At 39.6% G+C, this 22,981-nt stretch overlaps 1 protein-coding gene across 3 annotated transcripts in view; it reads right to left on the reverse strand.

Moving 5' to 3' along the window:
- Positions 1–4,965: 4,965 nt before the first annotated feature.
- LOC111861915 (E3 ubiquitin-protein ligase TRIM9) overlaps positions 4,966–22,981 on the reverse strand; it is a 422,827-nt gene continuing 404,811 nt past the window's right edge. For all 3 annotated transcript variants that reach the window (XM_023846878.2, XM_023846877.2, XM_033750502.1), the window contains 4 exons: positions 16,960–17,098; positions 8,471–8,695; positions 5,822–5,994; positions 4,966–5,317 (listed from right to left, as the gene is read on the reverse strand). In XM_023846878.2, coding sequence (XP_023702646.1) covers positions 5,198–5,317; positions 5,822–5,994; positions 8,471–8,695; positions 16,960–17,098 — 657 coding nt within the window. In that variant the 3' untranslated portion in view covers positions 4,966–5,197. The remainder of the gene's footprint in view (positions 5,318–5,821; positions 5,995–8,470; positions 8,696–16,959; positions 17,099–22,981) is intronic.

Consider the following 22,981-nt stretch of genomic DNA (forward strand, 5'->3'; position numbering starts at 1 on the left):
AAGTACAATATAAATATTTACACTGAACAATTATAAATCTACTAATGATAATTGCTGTGTTATAAATACTGTAGTTGGAAGTCTATTAGGGCATGTGAAACAGGATATATTACTTTCTCAGCATTACTTAAAACTTAAATGCATAAACTGCATGAAAAACTGACCATTTAATGTGCTCTATTCATATATCATCACAAACTGTACAGATGAACAGATGTTGAGCAGCGTGGTAAAGTACAGTGACTAATGATAAGTAAGATTACTAGCTGGATGGAATCTATACATCCACTAATCCAGATGCCTTCATGGCATAGTGCTTAATTAGTTAAATACAAGGAAAACTTTACCTTTAACTGGATATACAGTAAGTTTCTGGGATTTGTCTTTATGATTAAAAAAAAAACTGACAATAGTAAGGTGTTTTGAAATATTATCTTAATCTTCTTATTTTACCATAGTAGGAAGAAGTGAGACAGAAATTAACCATCTAAGGGATTACAGGACATCTCTGAAGATATCTGCTTAACAGCTATTCATTTTTAACATCTTTACATGTATGTAAAAGTTCCCTACCATTTAACTGTTCCAATGATGTACATCTGAGGTTCCCATTAGAAAAAATAATTAGTGAGCAGTTTGATATTCAGTAACAGTTTTTAACAAGATAGGGTATGGTGTGCCTTAATGCAGTTAGGCTGAAAGAATGAGAAGAAATAATCAACTTCATTCTAATCTTTATTCCATAAATCTGGGTTCATATTAAAGACAACTCTTTCAGAACATGATCCTTATGTTACAGGAGTATAAGTTATAATGTTATGTTATCATGGCCTTCATGTAGTAAATGTAAATTGATTTTACAATGGCACTACTAGAATAAATAAAAATGGCTGTAAAAAATTACATACAACTGCAAAAACAAGTTTTGGGTAAGATTAAATTTTAATTTAATTACAAATTTACATGCTCAACTTTAGGTTCTGACCATTCTGCATTTTAAATGTAATCATGTGCAGAATGAACTTTGCTGTGCCATCAGATTACACTATGTGTCTTTTTAAAATATTTTCAGTGTATAAAACATTTGAAAATAAGTATTTACATGCAGAACTGAGTGTGCTTAAACTTTGTAATATTTCTAACAGAAACACTTTCAGCAATCAGAAAAGTACACATGTACCTAAGCATGTCAGGAATGTCCAACACTTATGATCACCCTGTTCATAAAGAAATGGTTGAAAACTCTGGACGCTTACTGTCACATTCATGGAGATTTTTTCTTTCAAGCATTACAGAGCTTCAACATATGAGTGGTCAGAGGACATGCAGTTAAGTTTATGAAATAATAATTGCAGAGTTTCAACAACTCCTCTCACTACAGGTATACCAATTTCTCTGAATTTGCTCATTTTCACTAAGGAATGGAGGACTCATCTGAGTCTTGACTAACGTACGAGTAAAACTGACTGAAGATTACTTCTGGCCTATTGTACCAGCCCCAGATGATAGGTGAGGGTGATTGTGGAGCAATTGGTGGAATGGAGATTGGCAGGGGAAACCGAAGTCCTCAGAGAAAACCTGCCCCAGTGCCACTTTGTCCACCATGGTGGGAAGCCAGCGACTAACCGCTTGAGCTATGGCACGGTCATAGTGAGAGGGTAACTCAACCTTTTTCTTTAACAGAGTACATCTCATTTAATGTATGCCTGTAACTGCTAAGTCTTTTACCACCAAACAGTGAATGTGAGTTTCACAGAGTAATATACGGGTGCCAATCCAATCATACAAGATAAATAATAACCACATGGTTATGCATCTGATGGCGTCTCTGTATAACCACTTAGCACTTAAAACACACCCAGCTCCTAGTATTATTTTTTTTCTCACGGTTGGTGAAGTCATATTCAACTTGTCTAGAAACGCTCTGTATAACTGCTTGACAGTCTCCATTTTATGTATGTCACAGTTTATTCACCCCTATTTTACAACAGGGTCATCTCGCAATAATTAAAAAATTACAACATTGATACAATTGCCAGCAAGTTCAAAATTGATTTTACACTGAATACAGAAAAATCCCTTTTAACCATACTGACAACAAGGAACTGTTCACACACCCTTATGTCTATTAAAACGCTTCAGTATCTACAATAGTATGTACAACAGAGGGTGAGGGGTGGTAAGAAAAACAGATTGTAAGTGATAGGAGAGAGTTTTCAAAACCAACCAGCTCTAGTGTACTGTGTTACACAACCACAGGCAACAGGATACTCAAGGGCGAACTCGTTGCATGATGCAAGAACACACTATGAACAATTCATGCTGTTCTGTGCATTTGTATCAGCATGAATGGTGGATATGTTGAGCATGTCACAGATTCATCAGAACTTCAGTCCTGCTTATAGTTAATTTATGGGACACCTGTATAATTTACACTTCTTTCTTAGAAAGGTGAGTTTAAGATCCTTAAAAGACACATACATTAAATCATCATTCTCCAAACAGCTGCTCTTCAAATGTGTTTCTTTTAATGTGCGCGTATGGGTTTCCACTCTACATGCTATTATCTTAAAACTTTTGTTTTTCTATGTACAAGCAGTATCCTGTCATTTTCGTGATCACCTCAGTTCACTTACAGTAACCGAATATAGAATTGTATTCAATAAACTATTTTGGAGGGCAGAGCTGCTCTTCTCTGACTTCTGTTCTGGGTCATTTATAAGGTACATAGCAAGGTACAGCAGGGATCAGCAACTGTATGACAGGTTGACATGATGCATGATACTTTCATTGAGTCGTCTAATATCTGCTGGAGTGCTGAGTTAAAATCTTTATTTTTATATATGAACAATTTCACAAATTGTGGTTTGTGTTCCAATTTTGGCACAGATATCAACTTCAGCTGATGGTAAAACTGGAGCCCTTCTGTTCAATCCATGTCATCAATTACTAGAAAAAGAGTGGAATGTTGTAATTAGAATGATTAGTGACATGAAATTGATCACAGACAATCAGCCAATAGTGCATGATGAAGAGCAAAGGGGACACAATTCTCAAGATGGCCTTCTTGTTATGCTGGGATTGTTGTTAAGCTTTAGAATAGGCAAAGGTCATGATCTTTGAAAGAAAATTTGACAGCCCTAACAAGAGATCTTGTGTTTCACCCCAAGGCCAATAAATTTGCCCTGTAAAACTACCTTTATAAATATCAGCATAAAGATAATTTTATGTGAAATTTCAATTAAACATTTTATCATACTCTCTTCATCTTAGTTACATTATCCTGAGGGTTATGTTTCTTTTCTGTAAACTACATCTTATTCTTCCTGTTTTACAACATATTCTGAACTGCATACTCAAAGAAATCGTAACAAGTCTGATACAAACAAGTGAAGCAATTGGATAGAATGTTTATTTGTATGTAAAGACATTCTCATAGTGGTTATAATTTGCACTCATCAATCTAGCACTTTAAATTTCATGATTTGGGGATACACGTTTATTGGTGAGGGATATGGAAGCATGGAATTTTCATGTCAGAATGTGAACAAACTTTTATGGGGCTGAGTGCATACTTATCTCACAAAAAAGAAGTGGGTAGATCATGTCTTAATACTGCATAATGGTCTATATTTTGACAATATAAAGTACTGACATCTCTGCTTAGATGCATGGCAAAGCATCACATATAATTACTTCTAATCCCTTTCTTATCTTCTAATGGTGACTGGGTTTATCTCTTCCATTACAACTACACCGCTGTCCAAAAAGTATCCGACTTTATTTTTTGCTGCTGTAAGTAATGGCAAAAGGGGCGGAGAAACTGAGCGTAGTGGTAGAAGGGACTTTCATGCGCATGCATGATTTTTTGCTGACTTGCAACACTGCCGGATGTGTCTGTTGCTAGCAGATAGTGAAGTCATGTAACACGTGTTCGTTGCATTCTCATTTCGCTCAAGATGACAGAACGCTTGGAGCAGCGATACTGCGTTAAGTTTTGTCAGAAACTTGGGGATACCCAAGCGGAAACAATTCACAAAATTCAGCAGGCTTTCGGCGAGGATGCAATGGGTGTCACTCAAATTAAAGAGTGGTTCAACCGCTTTAAACATGGCCGTATGTCGGCAGACAGTGAGCAGTGTTCCGGGAGACCGTCAATGCTGATGTCATTGAAAAAGTGCGGATACTGATCATGGAGGACCATTGTTTGGCCATTCATGAAGTTGCTGATGAGGTTGGGATCAGCAGAGGTTCCGCAAACACAATTTAACTGAGGATTTGGGCATGTGAAGAGTGGCGGCAAAATTTGTGCCCAAGCTGCTTTCCCCGGAGCAGCAACAACTCCGTCTTGAGGTCATACAGGACATGCTGGAGTGCACCAACAGGGATCCTGAGTTCCTGAAGACTGTGATCACTGGTGACGAGTCATGGATGTACAGATATGACCCAGAAACCAAGGTCCAGGCATCACAATAGAAGCATCCAACATCCCTGAGGCCCAAAAGAGCATGACAGCTTCGGAGCAATGTGAAGGTGATACTGACTGTTTTTTTCGATTACCGGGGTGTTGTGCAACATGAGTACGCACCATTAGGCCAGACTGTCAATAAGGAGTAGTACCAAGAAGTCCTCCGCCATCTTTGTGATGTAGTTTGGCATAAGAGACCAGATCTGTGGGACGCACGCATCTCTGGCAGCTGCATCATGACGATGCCCCAGCTCATTCATCACACCTGATCCAGGGTTTCCTGGCCAAGCATGACATTCCGCAGGTTCACCAGGCTCTCTACTCTCCTGACATGGCTCCTTGTGATTTCTGGCTGTTCCCGAGATTGAAGACACCGCTAAAAGGCTCCCGTCTTGACGGCTGCGAGGACATCATACAGAATGTGACGGCGCAGCTGCATGCCATTCCAAAAGAAGCCTTCCAGAATTGCTTCCAGCAATGAAAGGCCCACTGGGATAAGTGTGTGGAGTCACAAGGGGCCTACTTTGAAGGCGATTAGGTATTGTAACCACCCAGCTACAGAACTTTGTTTTCCTGGCCCATGGTCGGATACTTTATGGGCAGAATAGTATACAGAGTTTGTAGGTTTTGAAACGGAGACTCTCTCACTTTGGTGAGGGCGATAAGGATGTTCTATTCTGAATTGCTAAGAGAAAGATATGTAGGCAGGAGTTTTAGTTCAGATGCTTCTCAACTCTCATCACTATCTGATGGTGGATCAATGGCAGTGTGCAGCGTAACAGATACACCTCGATTCAGGCTCACTGCTGGGTAGAACACTCCATACAAGTCTTGAAATGCTATTGGGCCCTGCAACAGAACATTTCATTCAGAACTGATGCACATTTCAATACACAGTGTTTGCCAGTGACAAATTCATTGTGTTTTGTTCTTATCAACTACTCTGGCTTCTGTCTACTCACCGAGAAGAATGAATTTGTATTTCTCAGAAGAGAGCACAAGTGAGATAGATTCTGTTAGCAGAAAGAACCTGCAGTTTCATGGAAGAATATTTCTCTTTTGTGACATCTACATACACAGAAATCTGATCCCATATCCAGATGGAGATCAGACCCAGGAATTTTTTAATATTAGTATGATGTCTTACCCTGTGCTATCACTTCCCTTCAGTTTTCTTTCTTGTTCTCCAGCAGTGGCACTATGACATTTCTGTAATTCTGCAGTATCAGAATCCAGTTTATGTTACCAGGAATAAGAAATATGCAGACTCCTGCATGATAATGAGAGAGGATGGCAGATCTAAATGTTGCTGGCAGAGTTGACCAACAGTTTAACGTGCGATGCTACACAAACCTGTGGTTCTTCATTCACGTAGAAACTAAGTTGATGCCTGTCAAGATCAAGTAGTACACCAACAGTTGAGCCAGGCTGGATCCCTCCTTCTGACCGCTGCTCATGAACACTCCCATGCATAAACCATGATCGCTGCCTGTCTATATACATACTCCAGCCTTTATCATCCTTGCCTGGAAAATTCAAATTGTAACTCATGAAGGAAATATAGGCCATTTCTCTTTTTTCAAGGAAGTTAATGAGAGTTTCAAATACTAATCTGTTTATAGAAGTAGATGTACCCAATTTTAATATATAGTAAACCCTCATAGGCTGTGCCATAGCTCAAGAGGTTAGTCGCTGGCTTCTCACTGCGGTGGCCTGCGTTCAAATCCAGGTCTGGTCAAGTTGGATTTGTGGTGGACAAAGTGGTGCTGGGGTAGGTTTCCTCCGAGTAATTCGGTTTCCCCTGCCAATCTTCATTCCACCAAATTCTTTGTCATCATAATCACCTGGGGCAGGTACGATAGGCTGATCAGTGGCCACCGTGCCGAGTGGACCCGACTCAACTCCACCCCCCACTATGAGAAAACCCTCCTTGTAATGGACCTAGATATAACACAGTTCAGATATAATGGATGAAACCTGGCTGTCTACAATTATGAATTTTTGGAGATGTTGAGGCATTAAGAAGGTTCTGTAGTCAGAGAACTATTTAAAATAAAAAGCAACCCCAATATAAAAACTATTATTTAATCACACAGTGTGATTCTATGTTTATTGTGTGTACTGGCTACGTATTCCATGCTGTGCTTCTGTGAATACCCTTTCACTTGGTTATAGTGGACAATGGCAATAAGACACCCTGTCCCACCTGTTAGTCTGTTATAATGAAGGTTACTGCAATTTACTTAAGGGCATAAGAAATGTGTAGATTTAGGCCTATCAAACCATGACAGAACACCTGTGCAGGCCAAGGCATTATTTCTATCACACAAACACCTATAGATTTCTTAATCTTACCTGCAAAACTGTGGATATATAGGTACACATAAACAATATTTAGTCGGCTCTTTCGCCATAAGAATGTGATATCAGCTGGAGGGAAAAAATAATGGAAAAACTGAATTCAATATTTTTACATAAATCACTTTCATTTTCATATTTTAAGAAACTAAAAGTTTATTTACTCTTCATTATTTTCATCAGAAAAACATATTTCATTTGGTTCAATTCCAAATATTTTATAATTTTCCCCTAAATTTGACATTTGTAGAATCAAGAATGAGCCTATATATGGGTCGGAACTATCAGGTCTTTATTAATAACAGCCAAAAATAACATACAAAATAAATAAATAAGTCTTCACACATGTGTTGATTCATCCCACTAACGTGCAAATGACAAAATATTATGAGTAAGAAATCACTGGTCTTGGTGGTAAGTATTTCAGACCATTTCAGGAACAATGGGTACCTATGTAAGTGGCAGAAGAGGCATGGGAAGTCTTAACTTTGAGCATTATTCTGAACAAATGTAAGGAGAAAAGTCAAATTAATGGAAACAGAGCATCTGTAATTAATTCATAATAATACACTTGAACAGCTCTCTAAAATATCCAAGGATAGATGTTGCATTTAATAAGGCAGCATATTTTTCATTGAGTCATGAATAATATATAGATATTATACATATATTTATATGTATATTTGCATAATTCTTGTTTCTTGTATACAAATAAATAATAATTACATTGTTATTATATTGTACTGCATTAACTTGTATATATCAAATTCAATATAATAACAACAATGATAACAATGTAGAAGACAATGATATAAACCAGTACAGATGTGCTGGTGCAAAATTTCTCTTTGGCAACAGTTGAAGAAAGTATGGAAATTATAATGTGCCTTTCTGAGAAGTTATTTTCTAAGAACATAATTAAAACTGACCCAGCTACCTTAAAATTTTGCCAACCTCTGCCCTATACACTGTGATCTTACAAGCACAGACCACTGCCTTAGTAGCCCTGTGTAATTCTTTATTTTAAAGAACAGAAATTTCTGGTTGCTGCTTAGAACTTAAAATGGATTGACAAAAATTATGAACAATATTATATGTGATCTGAAGTTCTCACAGCAGAGACTATGAAGAATTGTATCTTCTGCGATATAACATCATGTTGTCTGTTGAAAGTCAACTGATGTTTTGGAGAAACACGTCGCTTTCATCATCAGGGTCGCAGAGTATGCCAAGGAAGAAGCCAGCAAGAAGCAGATAACAAGCTAGTTACTCTTCAACCCTAAGGATGGGGGTGATGTGCTCCCCTGAAACATTGGTTGTCTTCCAGAAGATAGCATTCTTCAGCGGCACAGTTAATCATCCCACTGATGCTACAAAATTTCTACAGATAATGCAGCATCCCTAATACATCAGCAGTTCACTCTGTCACTGTAAGAAATTGTAATGGTTGTTGCTTTAAATTCTGCCAAAGGATTCAGTGATGTGTTATAAAGAAATATTTTTGTATTCCTCTCTTGTCTCATTAAATGCATTAAAGAGGGAAGTGGCATTCTATCTTGGTCCTGTCTCACCTAACAGTCCTTACACCTAAAGACTGTTAGTATAGTGAGGCAGAGAACTGCCCTGTCTCATTCCAGTTCTTACCAAGCATCTGGTCCTTGGCAACATCAAGGCGCGCAATTCCAAAGCTGGGATCAGTATCTGAGTCATATCTGTTGATTGAGAACTCCCAGTAATGAATACCACGTGAGAAGCCCACACTACCAAGGGCTACTCTATGCTCATAGCCCTCACAAGACACTGTGCAGTTATCCTCCGAGAACTGGAGCTCTGGGGGACTGAGGCACGGGTCAAATGTGAACCATGCAACTGCAACACAACAAATCATAACGTTATCATATTTTCTGCTCCTTGTTGCCTGAAAATAATGCCTTCATGAACTCATAAGAAAGTCCTTTATCTGTAGGCATGTTTACATGAAGATGGTGTCCCTGTTCTTTGGTGTATCTGCTTGAGCATGTGACTGAGAGTAAATATGTGTGATTTTGTGTGTGTGTGTATATACAGTCATCTCTGGTTTTGGGTCCCAGTTCCTTTTTCAGATATTAAATACTATTCTGCAATATCGCCTGAAAATACCAGTTCCTCTATGGATTAATTGTCAAGTTCCAGTCACTGTTGTAATTAGGGAAGGAGTATGAAATTGTGATGCTGTTATCCATAGAAAGAGAAGAGACATAAACATACGTCTAGTCTAGTTGCGCGGTGAAGAAATTACCAAATAAAACATCATTAGTACCACTGACAAAAACAACTGCAGGGGCTACAAAATACTGCTAATTGTTGGAAAGAACAATGAACATAATTAAGCACAGGGACAACTTTACCGTCACCCATAAGTTGGGGATAAAATTGTCTAATGCATATATTAAAGCGACGTATGGCTAATTTGGAAAATTAAATAATATGAACACCATTTTTTTACGGAGTCTCTTGAATATAAATTTATGTCATTCAGACTGCCACTTCTCCAGCTCACTACCAGAGGCTTGAAGATGCATAAAATAACTGCAAATAAAGAGAAACCTCAGATTCAAACCCATGTAATTTCACAGGATATTCGACCTCTCTGAGCACTGACTTAAGGCCTTTGATCTAATTTCTCTTTAAATTCGCATAGCGGGAAGGTCGCGGGTTCAAGTCCCGATAAGGTCACTGGATTTTTTTTCATTAGACCTAATCCTTCCAGCCGCACTATGCCCTGGGGTTTACTCAGAATCTAACAGAAATGAGTACCAGGAATTAATTAAATAATTTTCCTGGTGAGTAAAGCGAAGCCGGCGCGTAAGGCTGACAACCTTACCGCCATCTTTGAGCCGATTACACGTGGATCATTTTCACGACTCAGTTTCAACAGACGGCACATGACATGGAGACTGGACAATGGAAGCGATTTTGCAGGAAATCCTGATAGGCATGCCCATTCCTCCCCATCCTACTACTAGTACAGCAACAACAATAACAACAACCCCTGTTGCCCATTGTATAGGGGGCTACATGGGCCTCAGAGCCCGTCTGGAAGCTATGGAGTAGAGAAATATATCTTACCCCTAGGAGTAATTGAACCCCGGATCTTCGGTCGCCCACCCTGTAGCCCGCTCGCTTTACCGACTGATCTATTGCGGCTCACATTGTTAGAAACAAATGAATATCTACATTAAAATCTAATTGTTATTGTGAACACGGTAATGAACCTTAGGTTTCCATAAAAGGCAGAGATTTTCTTGGCTAGTTGAGCGAATGTAAGCTCAAGAATGACTCTGTTCCATGGAGTTAGCAACCTGTCCTCTCTAGAGATCAACTATGGCCCCTCCCAATTTCGGAAACGGGTATGCCCCTCAAATTGCTAACGTTGACTTCGTGCGTAACTTTGCGTCACAATACCGGCATGAGTTTCTGCACTGTGATTTTACTTATAATCTCGTCTCTGTAATAAGTTTGCCCTTCAGGTCCGTGGTTACTGATGTGCACTTCTTAAAAAAGGCAACTCTACAACCTGCACTTTGTGCGAAGGTAAGAGGTGTGCTTTCAAGCTCCAACGTGATTAACGTGATAACTTTACGCAATTTTAGCAAAGTAGACAGTTTTCGTTCAATAAAATGGTATAAATGCATGACATCATCAAGTCACGTGATAATAGGTATAAAAGAAAATTACACTGATATAAATGAATAGCCATTCGATTTACTTTAAATACTAAGGCATTACTGGAGAAAGAGTAACAACCCCTAATCTTCGCAACTTCTCCTATAGTCTCTTTTCCGTCTCATTTTGCCTACGACAGGATTGGAAATTGTCGCGGGGGTTGTAGGAGAGGAGTGGGGGATGCCAACACGGGATAGTAATTTCCGTAATGGAACTCAGCGTAGTCTATATCTCTCCTATGGTAATGAGATTCTATTGCCTCCTATCGCCTATCTTCCTGTATGAACCAGCACACTGTTGTTTTGCTCAGCGGATTGGGGTACGCCGTGTTGATGACGAAAGGGGCTCAACCATTTTTTCATCATCATGATTGATTCAACAGCGCAGAAAATATTCATAACCCCACCAGCCAGCTTTCTGCATACGATTTTGTGATATACCTAGCGGGTATCCACACAATTATGAAGAAGATGTTCATTCACAGAAAACAGTTTATAGAAGGAGACTTCGAAAGAATTTGCGACGCCTGCTTTCCATTATTGAAAGAAGCCAGTCTCCTGAGACAATCGTGTCCATTACCCTCATTAATCCATTACTAGAATTCCAAAGACTTTACAAAGTAAAAAGTCACAGTTTCGGAATGTTTTCGAAAAGCATAATCATGTTTCAATTACTTAAAAGAACTGTCTGAATTCCATGATCCTGAGGTAAATCATAATAACATTATTTGTATAAAACACACATCAGTCATACGCGTTTTGCTCTCTGTAGCCTCTATACTCGTACATGGGGGGAGAAAAGTCGGCCCGATAACATTTTCAAACCGTCCGTTACAACGGGTATAAGATCGGGAGAGAGAGAGAGACAAAGAGAGAACACGTACATAGGAACTATGTGTTCTTTGTGCAACTTATAAATACAGTTTAATTAGTTATAAGGTTAAAATAATATTATGTAAAAGAACATTTTGTTGCTATACCTTCTTCTGTCGAGTTTAAGCTTCTTAAATTCATAAAAAAGGTAAATCTCTCCCTGTAACAGGCCGTGGAGGCCCACAGGTTTGTGAGACGTCGAGGCTCCCACATTTTCTAGACAATCGGCTCAGAGATGGCTCGTAAACTTATAAAAAATAAACAACTCCGTGGCCTGTAGTCCGCAAGCGAACTATACCGACTGAGCGACCGCGGCTTGTCGACGAAGTTAGTGCCAGCTTTTGTGGATAGAGGGTGTCACGTGGTCAGTGCAACGGATCCCCACGGCCGTTAATCTCGGTTTTCTAGACCGGCTCATATTAGGCATAAGTATTTAGATTTAATTTCATTTGTAAAAATGGGAGACTTAAATAGAACATTTATAATTTTACATCGATAGAGATTTATGGTAAGTAAAGCTTAGTACTACCTAAGCTGGTGATATGATCCGCCAACTAGGAAAATTTCTCACCACTGCTCGGGACAAAACAAACAAGACGACAAAAGGCAGCTTCAGTTTGACATTTGAGGGCTCAAATCACCATCACAATGTCGAGCTCACCCCTACATCTGTTGAAATCATACACAGGTCCAAATTCGACATTTTTTTATTGCTAGTGGGGTGGGACTAAGTTCCTTGTACTGCAGCCACTTCTGGCCTATTGTACCAGCCCCAGATAGGTGAGGGTGATTGTGGAGCAATTGGTGGAATGAAGACTGGCAGGGGAAACCGAAGTACTCGGAGAAAACCTGCCCTAGCCCCACATTGCCCATCACAAATCCCACTTGACCAGACCCGGGATCGAACCCGGGCCACCGCGGTGGGAAGCCAGCGACTAACCGCTTGAGCTATGGCGCGGCCTAAATTCGACCTTAGTTCGGTGACAGAGGAAACAGCGATCCGGTCCAATGTTGGGCTCAATCAGACGATAGAGGAAACGACTCATCGGTCCAATATCGGACTCGGATATTTGAGAAAAGAAATCACACCTTCGTCCAATGTCAGTCTCGGTCTCACAAAAAGAGACGTTACTCAACAGTCAGTATCACGCTCCGCTCGTCATTCATGTAAATGACGGAAAAGCAAATTAATAGCGAAAAGACGTAAGTATTTTTTCCAATTTAATCCGCGTTCTAACATAATTTGCATAGTATTTCAAAGATTAAACTGAAGGGAATATTTTCTTTATATATCAGTTGCAAACCATTACTCATTGTAGGATTTGAGGTTCTCACACCGGTGGTTATGAAGAACACTATCTTCCGGGATATAAGACCGTGTAGTCCCGTTAAATTTAACCAACGTTACGGAGGAATATGTTGCCTCCATCTTCAGGGTCGAAGAATAGGGCGGGCAAGAAACTAACGTAAAAACAAGTACCAAGTAAAGGGATAATTTTCCACTCTGCTACCTATTTTCACGCTGGTTTCTTATCCGGCTTATTCTTCGACACTGAAGATGGACGCGGTGTGTTTCTCTGAAAAGTTGAGCTGATTTTCAACGGACTATATGGCGTCATATCCCAGAAGACTGTACTCTTAAATTGCTGATTGGTTTATAAATACGATAAACATTCGATGTACGAATTATCAACGTATTTTGAAATGTTTCGTTGGATTACCTTCTATATGTAGATTTCTAACATGTATCGAAAAGTTTATTACATGGTGAGAACTGAATATCTTGACTGCAATGAGGAAGAAAATATACTGTTTTGTATAAACGATATTATTATACTGCAGGTGACGGCTTCTAGTAGGGTAACTAGTTAGTTAGTTATTGGAGAGGGTGGGCTTCCCCACGCACTTAGACCTATATTGGTCCATTGTACTTCCCTTTATGATTTCTACCAGTGTCTATATCCTACCGGTACTGGTGCTTACAATCAGTCCCGTCCAGCCAGCGAGACCGGCTCTACTAGCTGAGAGGTATCTATAATGCTTCCCCCATCTACCAAAGGTATTAGAGACTGTTGTTGGGAGGGAAATGTCCGTAATTTGGCTCAGTGACCTCCTTTGGAGACATGAGGTTCTTTTACGTGCCGTAAAGCTACGACACGGGACCCACGGCTTAAAGTGCCTCCCGGAGGACTTGTTCCCTGAATTTTTCCGCCCTTAAAAATTCGACGACCTCCGCCGGGTATTTGAACCCGCGTACTACGAGTCATGAGGTGGGAACGTTACCTCTAGACTACGGAAGCCGCTTAGTAGGGTAACTAAGTGCGGGGATATAGTCCAAAGCCAGTTTTTCCTGGAGATGTCTGCAGGGAAACAATTGAGCTTCATAGTCCGGCGTTCCTGCAACAGGAACCATGCAGCATCGGGGACAGTGAGCCGGTCGGAGCTGACTGTGACGAGGCGCGGTGGCTATGCTACATAAGTAACCTCGATGCTTCTGATGCGATTAGAACCCCTGACAGCTGGACAGCAAAGCGTTGCTGTGGGCTCCTCACTGAATATACGAACACATAGTTCTGCTTAAAAATTAACTCAGGATAGGGACAACTGGCGGGGTCTTGTGAATATGACAAGGGGCCATCAGGTTTCATGGAAAGTAGGACATTCCTTGACGAGCTAAGACTCCATCAATATCTATACTGCATAGCTTCGAGTGGAAGGATGGAATGGAAAGAATCTAGAAGGATGCAGTCGTGGTATAATTTCGATACTATCCTGGAATTTGCCTGGAGGGACTGAGTAAAAGCATAAAAGCTTCACTCTCGGTAACGGGTGTCCGGACCGAGATTCGAACTGAGAACCCCCCAAATACAAGTTTAGAGTGTTACCGAAACACCAGTCATCTCGGTCTCATACAGTTCGCTACTTTGAACATTAGGCAAAAAAAAAAAAAAAATGCCGTTAAATGAAATTTGAGTTTCCAATACAGATAACCTCTGTGGTTGTGCAAGCATGCGCGCACACAAATACTTATGTACACATATAAAGGCATATATACACTCATGTATATTACGGATAACTTATGTGATGATGATGATGTGGACGACTACTTGGAAGTCAAAATGGAGGGCAATATATTTCGAGATGGAACTAAGAAGGTTAACGATGAGTACATTACGCAACAAATGACACACTACAAACGGTTACTGATTCGTCGTGTTTTCGTTGTAGTGCGAATCCAGTGTGCATAGCAAATATTTGATAACCAGCGGTTTATAAATGCAGACATAACGACTGCTATTGGCATAATTAGCTGTTACGAAACATGCTTGTAAATATGGACGCTCTTGCAGTTTAGTAAGGAGGAAACCGAAGAGTTTTACATGACAATTATACTGCTGCCATTTTGTAAAGTCTTAAATACTCAAATAAGGTGCACTCAAGATTCGAAAACAGAAGTTGTGTGTTCATACTATATATAAATGTGAATGAAGATTCCATTCATGTTCATCATGTGATCCCATATGTAATAATTGTGAGTTTCCAAACGAAGGGTGCCAAACGTTCCATAAAAAGTAATCCACCCTCCTTTACAGATCACTCATCACAGTCTGGAATAATACCACAAAGAGAAACTTCCTGCCACCAATGCACATCCCTCAAATTTTATTTCAGTCGACTCTCCCATTTCTCTGCAGCTCTTGTTTCGCTATCATTTAACCCTCCTTTGACTCCCGATTTCCTCCATCCCCCAACGAGGGAGGGTGGGTGGATTTGGTTTGCCAGAGGCGTATAGGGAAGATGACGATGAAGAGGGTGCAGAGTAGTTCTGGAGAGTTGGAGGACTGCGTGTGTCAGCAACCCTTACCCAGCCAATCCAGCCTCGGGAAGCCCAACAAACACACCGTTCATCCTATGACAACCTTATTCTCGCCAATTACAGAGCCATGATAGTGTCTTTTAGGGCAACGAGAGAAAGATGGACGAAGGGCTATCATCGACTCGACTCTGATGTCATGCGAGAAGGATGTCCATCTAAATATCCGCAGCATAAATCGAATTCTTGATCTAGTTAGTTAGTTAGTTATTGGAGAGGGTGGGTTTCCCCATGCACTTAGACCTATATTGGTCCATTGTGCTTCCCTCTATGATTTCTACCAGTCTCTATACCCTACCGGTACTGGTGCTTACCATCAGTCCCGCACAGCCAGCGAGACCGGCTCTACTAGCTGAGAGGTATCTATAATGCTTCCCCCATCTACCAGAGGTATTAGAGACTGCTGTTCGGCGGGAAACGTCCGTAATTTGGCTCAGTGACCTCCTTTGGAGATATGAGGTTCTTTTACGTGCCGTAAAGCTACGACACGGGACCCACGGCTTAAAGTCCCTCCCGGAGGACTTGTTCCCTGAATTTTTCCGCCCTTAAAAATTCGACGACCTCCGCCGGGTATTTTAACCCGCGTACTACGAGTCATAAGGTGGGAACGTTACCTCTAGACTACGGAGGCCACTTAATTCTTGATCTAACACAAGTACGCAGAAATGAAATCTACACGATCCGGGAGAACATGAACTGGTGCAACAATAACTGCCCCAGTACTAGAGATGTCAATATATTTCGAAGTGACATATCCGCGTAATAATTTTCATAATGATATAAACACTTTACATGAATACTAATATATAGTTTCTATATAAATTGCTTTTACTCGTATGTTGAATTAAAATTGGACTGTATGGATGGGAAATATAATTTCCTCTTAGCTTCCTACACATAAAACTATAATCATATCTGTTGTTTTATGTGGGTATGGAACTTGAACGCCGGTCACGGTAGCCGAGCGGTCTAAGGCATGCACTGTCTTCGCTCGCTCGGAAGCCGGAATCGTGGGTTCGAATCCTACTCAGGGCATGGATGTTTAGTGTTTGTGTATGTGCGTTTTTCTGTGTTTGTTAGAGGCCTTGGGACGAGCTGATCACCCGTTCAAGGTTCAAAGGGCTGTGGAGCCACAGAGAAAGAAAAAAAAACGTGTTTAATTATTCATAACAGCTAAACGAAGGAAATAAAGTAATGTAATTCCTCACTGCTGATTTATTTTTGTATTTACCGTTCACTTTTTAAATTGTAACATGCCTACTAGTAAATTTACAAATGTCTATACATCGTGGATGCTACATGGAGAAATTTTAGAAATGTTTCTATTGCGTCTGATCAAAATACTACGCAAAGTTGGTGATAGAATTAGGCCAGGGAAACATGTTACACGGAACTACCTCCTTCATATCTCCCTCGAGCTGTTATGCTTCCCGCTTCCAGCGTACATCCCTGCACTCCTACTCGTCTAGCCAGTGTCTTCATGCGAATGCAGGCAGTCATTAGCTTTTGCTTGCTTGATGGCATACTCCAAGGGTGGCTGGAGGGGAATATAACAGCGGTCAAAGTGGAGGAACTCTCGAATGGCATCATCCCCACTATGCATGGGACTTCTTTCCGTGATCTCAATGTAGCAGACAAGTCATCATATTTTAGCTGTCACAACAAATTAGATGCAGGCTTACCTTCTGCTGTCTGCAGACCGATCAGTTCGCTGTACTCTCCCTCTCCTGTGCTGTTGAAAGCCTTAACGCGGGCGTTGTACATGGAGTTGAAGTGAAGGCCGTCCACAGTGCAGATGGTCTCTTTACCACAGTAAACTTCCTGTAAACCATAAGAATTACTTACAGCCTGACAGACATAAAACTAGATAACAAAGCTCTGGCCATAGTAATTCTCCTGCAGGTCACAGAATATGTTTGCGGCCTGACAGACATGACGCTCCTGTCACAGTAAATTTCCTGCAAATTATATCATATGCTTATAATCTGATAGATTTAAAGAGAGAAAGTAAGGACCTTGCCATACTAAATCTCCTGGAAACCTGCAAATCACAAACACTATTTCGTTCAATGTGGTTAATACGTTTGAGGCAAATTATGTCGCATGACACAAAACAGAATATAGACAAATAATAAAGAGATACAACTTCTCTTCTGATATTTTCTAGCTATAATAAATATTCAGGAAATGCAAGGAAGATTACTTTCAGGTTCCATACAATGTGAACTACTTTCAATGGCAGTTCTGAAGCAGCTGTATGAACACGGAGGTCGACTCAAGAATGTATTCGGGAAATATATTTCCACTAATATGTAAAATATATCCGTCGATCACAAATTCATACTTTCAAAATCAAAGTGTCGATAAATAAATTTTATTTATTAAAATATTTTCATGTTACACGTTTCGGTCTTATACGGACATCATCAGGCATTTATAAACCACAGAATGTATCCACGTTAGTTACTACCTGCATGATGCAATGGATCCATTGCTAATAGTCTTGTCATAAAACAAGTTTTTACATAAGGTCAAGATGTTTAACTGTGCTAAAATACTCTTCGTGCCTTAGTAAACCTTGTCTAAATCATTATTTTCAGTTTTTGCTAATTGTCTTCTTAGGTATAGGGGGTTTATGGATGAAGTGTACTAGGAGGTGGTAATATTTTTTCTGACTTTTGTCCTTATGGGGAGGAGGCTGTTGGTGTCAGTGGTCTTTTGTGTTTTTGAATGGATGAAATGGGACGTTTCGCAGTATGCAAATATTGATGTTATGCGGTATACGTCGTTGATACTAATGGCATGGGTGTCGCCCTGCACGGGTGTTTTATCCGAAAAAAAATAATTAAGACTATATTATGAGGGAATAGTTGTGTTGTATGTTTTTCTTGTAGCTTTGTGTGTGTAAAATTACTCTTTTTGGCGTTCTGTGGTGGACTCACTGATCACGTTCTTATTTGCTATTCTTTGCTTTTTTTTATTGCTAGTGGGGTGGGACTAAGTCCCTTGTACTGCGGCCACTTCTGGCCTATTGTACCGGCCCAAGATGATAGGCGAGGGTGATTGTAGAGCAATTGGTGGAATGAAGATTGGCAGGGGAACCGAAGTACTCGGAGAAAACCTGCCCCAGCGCCACTTTGTCCACCACAAATCCCACTTGACCAGATCCGGGATCGAACACGAGCCGCCGCGGTGGGAAGCCAGCGACTAACCGCTTGAGCTATGGCGCGGCCCTGCTATTCTTTGTTAGTAAGTTTTTAACGCAGTGGAGTTCGTTTATGGTTTTCTGAAAAATGGGTTTCATGTGATGTTAATGTAATGTGAATGGGAATTTGGTGTAGATGTGTTATTAACTGATATAATTACGTGTGGTGCCACAGTTGCTCCGATGCTGTACGCTGTGTCTGGTTACGTTATTCAGAGTGAACTGAGATTTGCGCTAGGGACGGGGGAATGGTTTTTTATTATGTGGGATATGTTTTATAATTATATTAAATATGGGGTTATGTGTGTCTAAGTGCGTGTCGTTCATTTGTAGTTTTGATGTACTAAGATCGTGTATATAAAAGCGTTCCCACGTATTTAGGACGGAGCCCCCTTTTTGATGTGGAGTTTATCCGTTATTTTCTCTACTTTATCGTACGTGTGTTGTGCAATTTGGAGTTTGATTTATTAGTCTGTATTAACTGAAGGTGTTCCTTAATGTGTGTACGAAGATTTCTGTCTGTTTGCCCTACGTACTTTAACGGGCAATCGTTACATTTTAATTTGTAAATGTCACTTTCATTAAAAGTATCTAAATGTGTTTTTTTTTTGGTTTTATACGATTCTTATCGCTTTTGTGGTTTTAAATTATGTCCGTGTATCTGTATTTTTAAACACTCTTGCGATGATTCTTGTTTCATTTCCGATAATTGCAAAGGTGGCCCATTTTTGTTTGTTTCTGGTGGTGATTTCTGTTCCATATGGTTTGATTTACGTTTTATTTCGTGTTTCAAATAGGATAGTTCTTGTTATGTAGTCTTGTTATCATATGTTGTAATTTGTTGTTCTTGTTTGTGTTTGGGTATTTGTTCATGCGGTTGGTGAGGTGGTTAATTACGGCGTTCTTATGTTCTCGTGGGTGACAAGAGTAATCATATATGCAGGTGTGGGTTCTCTAAATATGTTAAATGTGAGTGTCTTGTGGATGTTTGTAATGGTTAAGAATAGGTAAGTTTATTTGTTTTGTGTTCCGTTTTCGATTGTGAATTAGATATTAGGGTGTATAGTGTTGAAGTCTGCTATGGTGTTCTCGATATTGGTAATGTTTTCGTTGGATGAGAGTATGATCAGTAAATCATCAACGTATCTGCTGTAATCGATGTGTTTTTGAATATATTAATGATGCCGGTATGTTGAAGGTGTTGGTTAAATATTTGCGCCAAGACTGCTGAAGTTGGAGTTCCCATTGCTAATCCCTCGTCTTGCTTATTGTATTGCTTGTTGAACAGTCAGCAGTTTCGGTTTCTAATTGTGTTTATTAACATAACTAGTTCTTCTTTTGTTTTTATGATGTGTCATTTCTAGGATGTTTTGATTACGTCGGTAAATTCTTTTGTAGGGATATTTGTGTACATATTCGTGATGTCAAAAAAGCATAGCTTTACGTTGTTACTTATGTGAATCGCTTTAAGTCTATGGATGAGGTTCATGGAATTGTGTAGGATAAAGGTGCCTGGTAGTTGTATTATATCTTTTGTTTCTTTACTGTGTATATTGCTAGATTTATATACTTGGCTGTTTAACTATGTGTCGAATTGGTTCATTGTATTTATGTAATTTTATTGTCCCGTATATGTGTGGTGCACTGGGATTCGTGTTAGTGTATTTCAATTTTGTGGAATTACTGATCAGGTTATTGTCCTGTGGCAGTTTTAGTAAAGATACGTATTGTGCGATATAAATTCCTCGACTTTTTTATTATATTCGTTTCGTGACTACAGTGTTTCCTACTTTTGTTATTATTAAATGATTTTATTAATTTCCTTTGTTATACTATTGATAAGATTTCTCTCGCGTATTTTGTGTTTCATTCTTAGTGTTTAAGAACGCCGTCTTCTGCGATGTGGCGCCGTGAAAACCTCAAATCTTATATTTTTAGAGTTGTGCTTTTCTTTTGTGTTACTTCTTTGTTGATAATTTTCTGCAAGTTATTTGCCATTATCTGTCCCTTGTATATTTGTTCTGCTTCGTTAAGTTGGTACATTGCGGTGTCTGCTTGAATAGTTTGGGGTTTTATCCAGTTTTCGTGCTTATAATGCAGATCTATTTTAGGCCTTTGTTTAAGAATTGCATTTCGCCCTTGGTAACTTTGATGTTTGTTAGGTTCTCCACGCGTTTGCGGATGTTTATCGTTTTGTGTTTCTGTTGCGGGTAGGTTTGTTCATCCATTATTCTGTAATATTCTGAAAGATGCCATTCCATGTGTACCCCCTTTGTTCGCGCTGTTGATTTGTACTGATTATATGATTTTATTTAATTGTTGTTTCTTTATATATAAAAATTTTATTTTATTTTTTATGCATTCTTTTATTTTGTTTTTTGGTGGGGTTTCGCTGCTATTGATGTGTTTGCTGTTGCATAATTTGGGATATTTTAATAAATTAAACCAATTTATCAATAATTTGCTTTTATCAGTTATTTATCGAAAGTATAAAGTTGTGATCGACGGACATATTTACATATTAGTGACATATACAACAGGATCCGCAACACACGAATGGAAATATTTCCAGTAGTTCTAACAAATATAAAGGCAACAATAAATTTTGTAAAGGTGCTACTTTCCCTTAAATATACTATTTCAAATGTGACTGGAAACCGTCCATACATTTCTATATGTAACAGTCGTACGAATTTTATTCCATAAAATTAGCCAGTTGCTTAATATGTTTTGGCCTGTTTCGATCATGATAAATGGAGATCATTATAAACACCAAAGCAGATAGTTAGTACGGCTCTAAATCTGGTTTATAAGTCTGTCCGATTTCCTAATTATTCATCTTGTGTTGAGGAACTAGCGAAAGGAGAAGCAACTCATGAGCACAGTCCATACTCCTAAGGGTATCTCCCGTCAGTAGAAGAGGCATGAAGACACGAACCTTAGTGGTTTAAGATTTTATATATTAAGAATTTCAATATTTTCTAACTCAACTATATTTTACTTAAAATATTCATATAAAAGTTTTGACTAGATTTGATGTACTATGACCTTTATAATAGTAGTCTTTTGAAGATGGTCATAAATTGACCGATACATGTAAGGGCATTTAATATACACAATCGAGTCACACTGGACGGTGTTATCAAATCATTCCACAGTATCAAGCATTTTCTTCTTTTTTTTTCAGAATCACAAACAATGATAACCTGCACGTCACAAATATGTGTTTCATAGGTTGGCTACCGCTAATTCAGGTATTGCATGCGGCATATCAAATGGAAGCGCCATGTTGCACGCCAGCCAAACAGGATTTTCTCAGCAATGTACGCGTGGCTTATAGGAAGAATGTGAGTGACTAGCACAAGTTCTGAATACTCAAGTTGGGTATCATGCAAGTCTGCAGATCATTGTCACTACTAATTTGGTTGGTTGGCTGGTCACGGTAGCCGAGCGGTGTAAGGCATGTACTGTCTTCGCTCGCTCGGAAACCGGGATCGTGGGTTTGAATCCCACTCAGGGCATGGATGTTTAGTTTGTGTGTGTGCGTTTTTCTGTGTTTGTGCACAGGTAGAGGCCTTGCGACGAGCTGATCACCTGTCCAAGGAGTCCTACCGAATGTGTAAGATCTAGAAAAACCGAAGTGAACGGAGAAGTTCATGGAGGTAGGCCTAGGCCCACTGGGGCTCTAGTGCTAAGAAAAAAAAATTGGTTGGCTAGGGCCCTACTGCATCTGCTGTCTGGATGCGATAATTAGGACAAACAGGACGGTGATTTGACAGTAAATGAAGTAAGAAAGAGGGAAGGAACAAGATAAATGAGGAAACACGGAATAAATGCACATCAAAATGGATTGTAGTTTTGACAGAAACTTGCGGAAACTGCGGTTAACGAAGGGATGAACACTGCAATGAACAAATCGACTACGAGGGGCGAGGAGCTTGCCATACTTCACTGTAAGACCGAAGCTGTGGAGATAGAAGATGACCTGGATTGTGAGTTTGATCATTTGAATATAATTTATTCATTTAATCATTAATCTTCGGCTATACAGCCCTTTGTTGGACCCTGATCGATTTTCAGTTTCTTAATCTATTACACAGTCGGTATGATTCCTTGGACGGGGGACAGAACAACACAAACACAGAATAAAAGAACACAGACATCCAGGCCTTGAATGTGATTCGAACCCACGACCCCAGTGTTCGAGCGGGCGAAGACAGTTCATGCCTTATACCGCACCGCCACTGGGATCGGCTTCAATAGCATATTTACCTGAACATAAAGTGCACACTTTCCCATGACAATATCGAAAATCTAAATGCATTTGCATTAGCAATAAACAACTTTAAATTAAATGTGTACAGGAATGTTCAATAAGTTGAGAGCTGTCTACTTTAATGTGAAACTCTTCAATGTATTTTGTATAATTCATGTGTAAAAGCCATTTATTCACGTGGTGTATGGGATAGGCAGTCTACACACCTCTGTATACAAATATA

This window comes from Cryptotermes secundus, unplaced genomic scaffold (genome assembly GCF_002891405.2).
Source record: "Cryptotermes secundus unplaced genomic scaffold, Csec_1.0 scaffold39, whole genome shotgun sequence".
In the NCBI taxonomy this organism is placed as follows: domain Eukaryota; kingdom Metazoa; phylum Arthropoda; class Insecta; order Blattodea; family Kalotermitidae; genus Cryptotermes; species Cryptotermes secundus.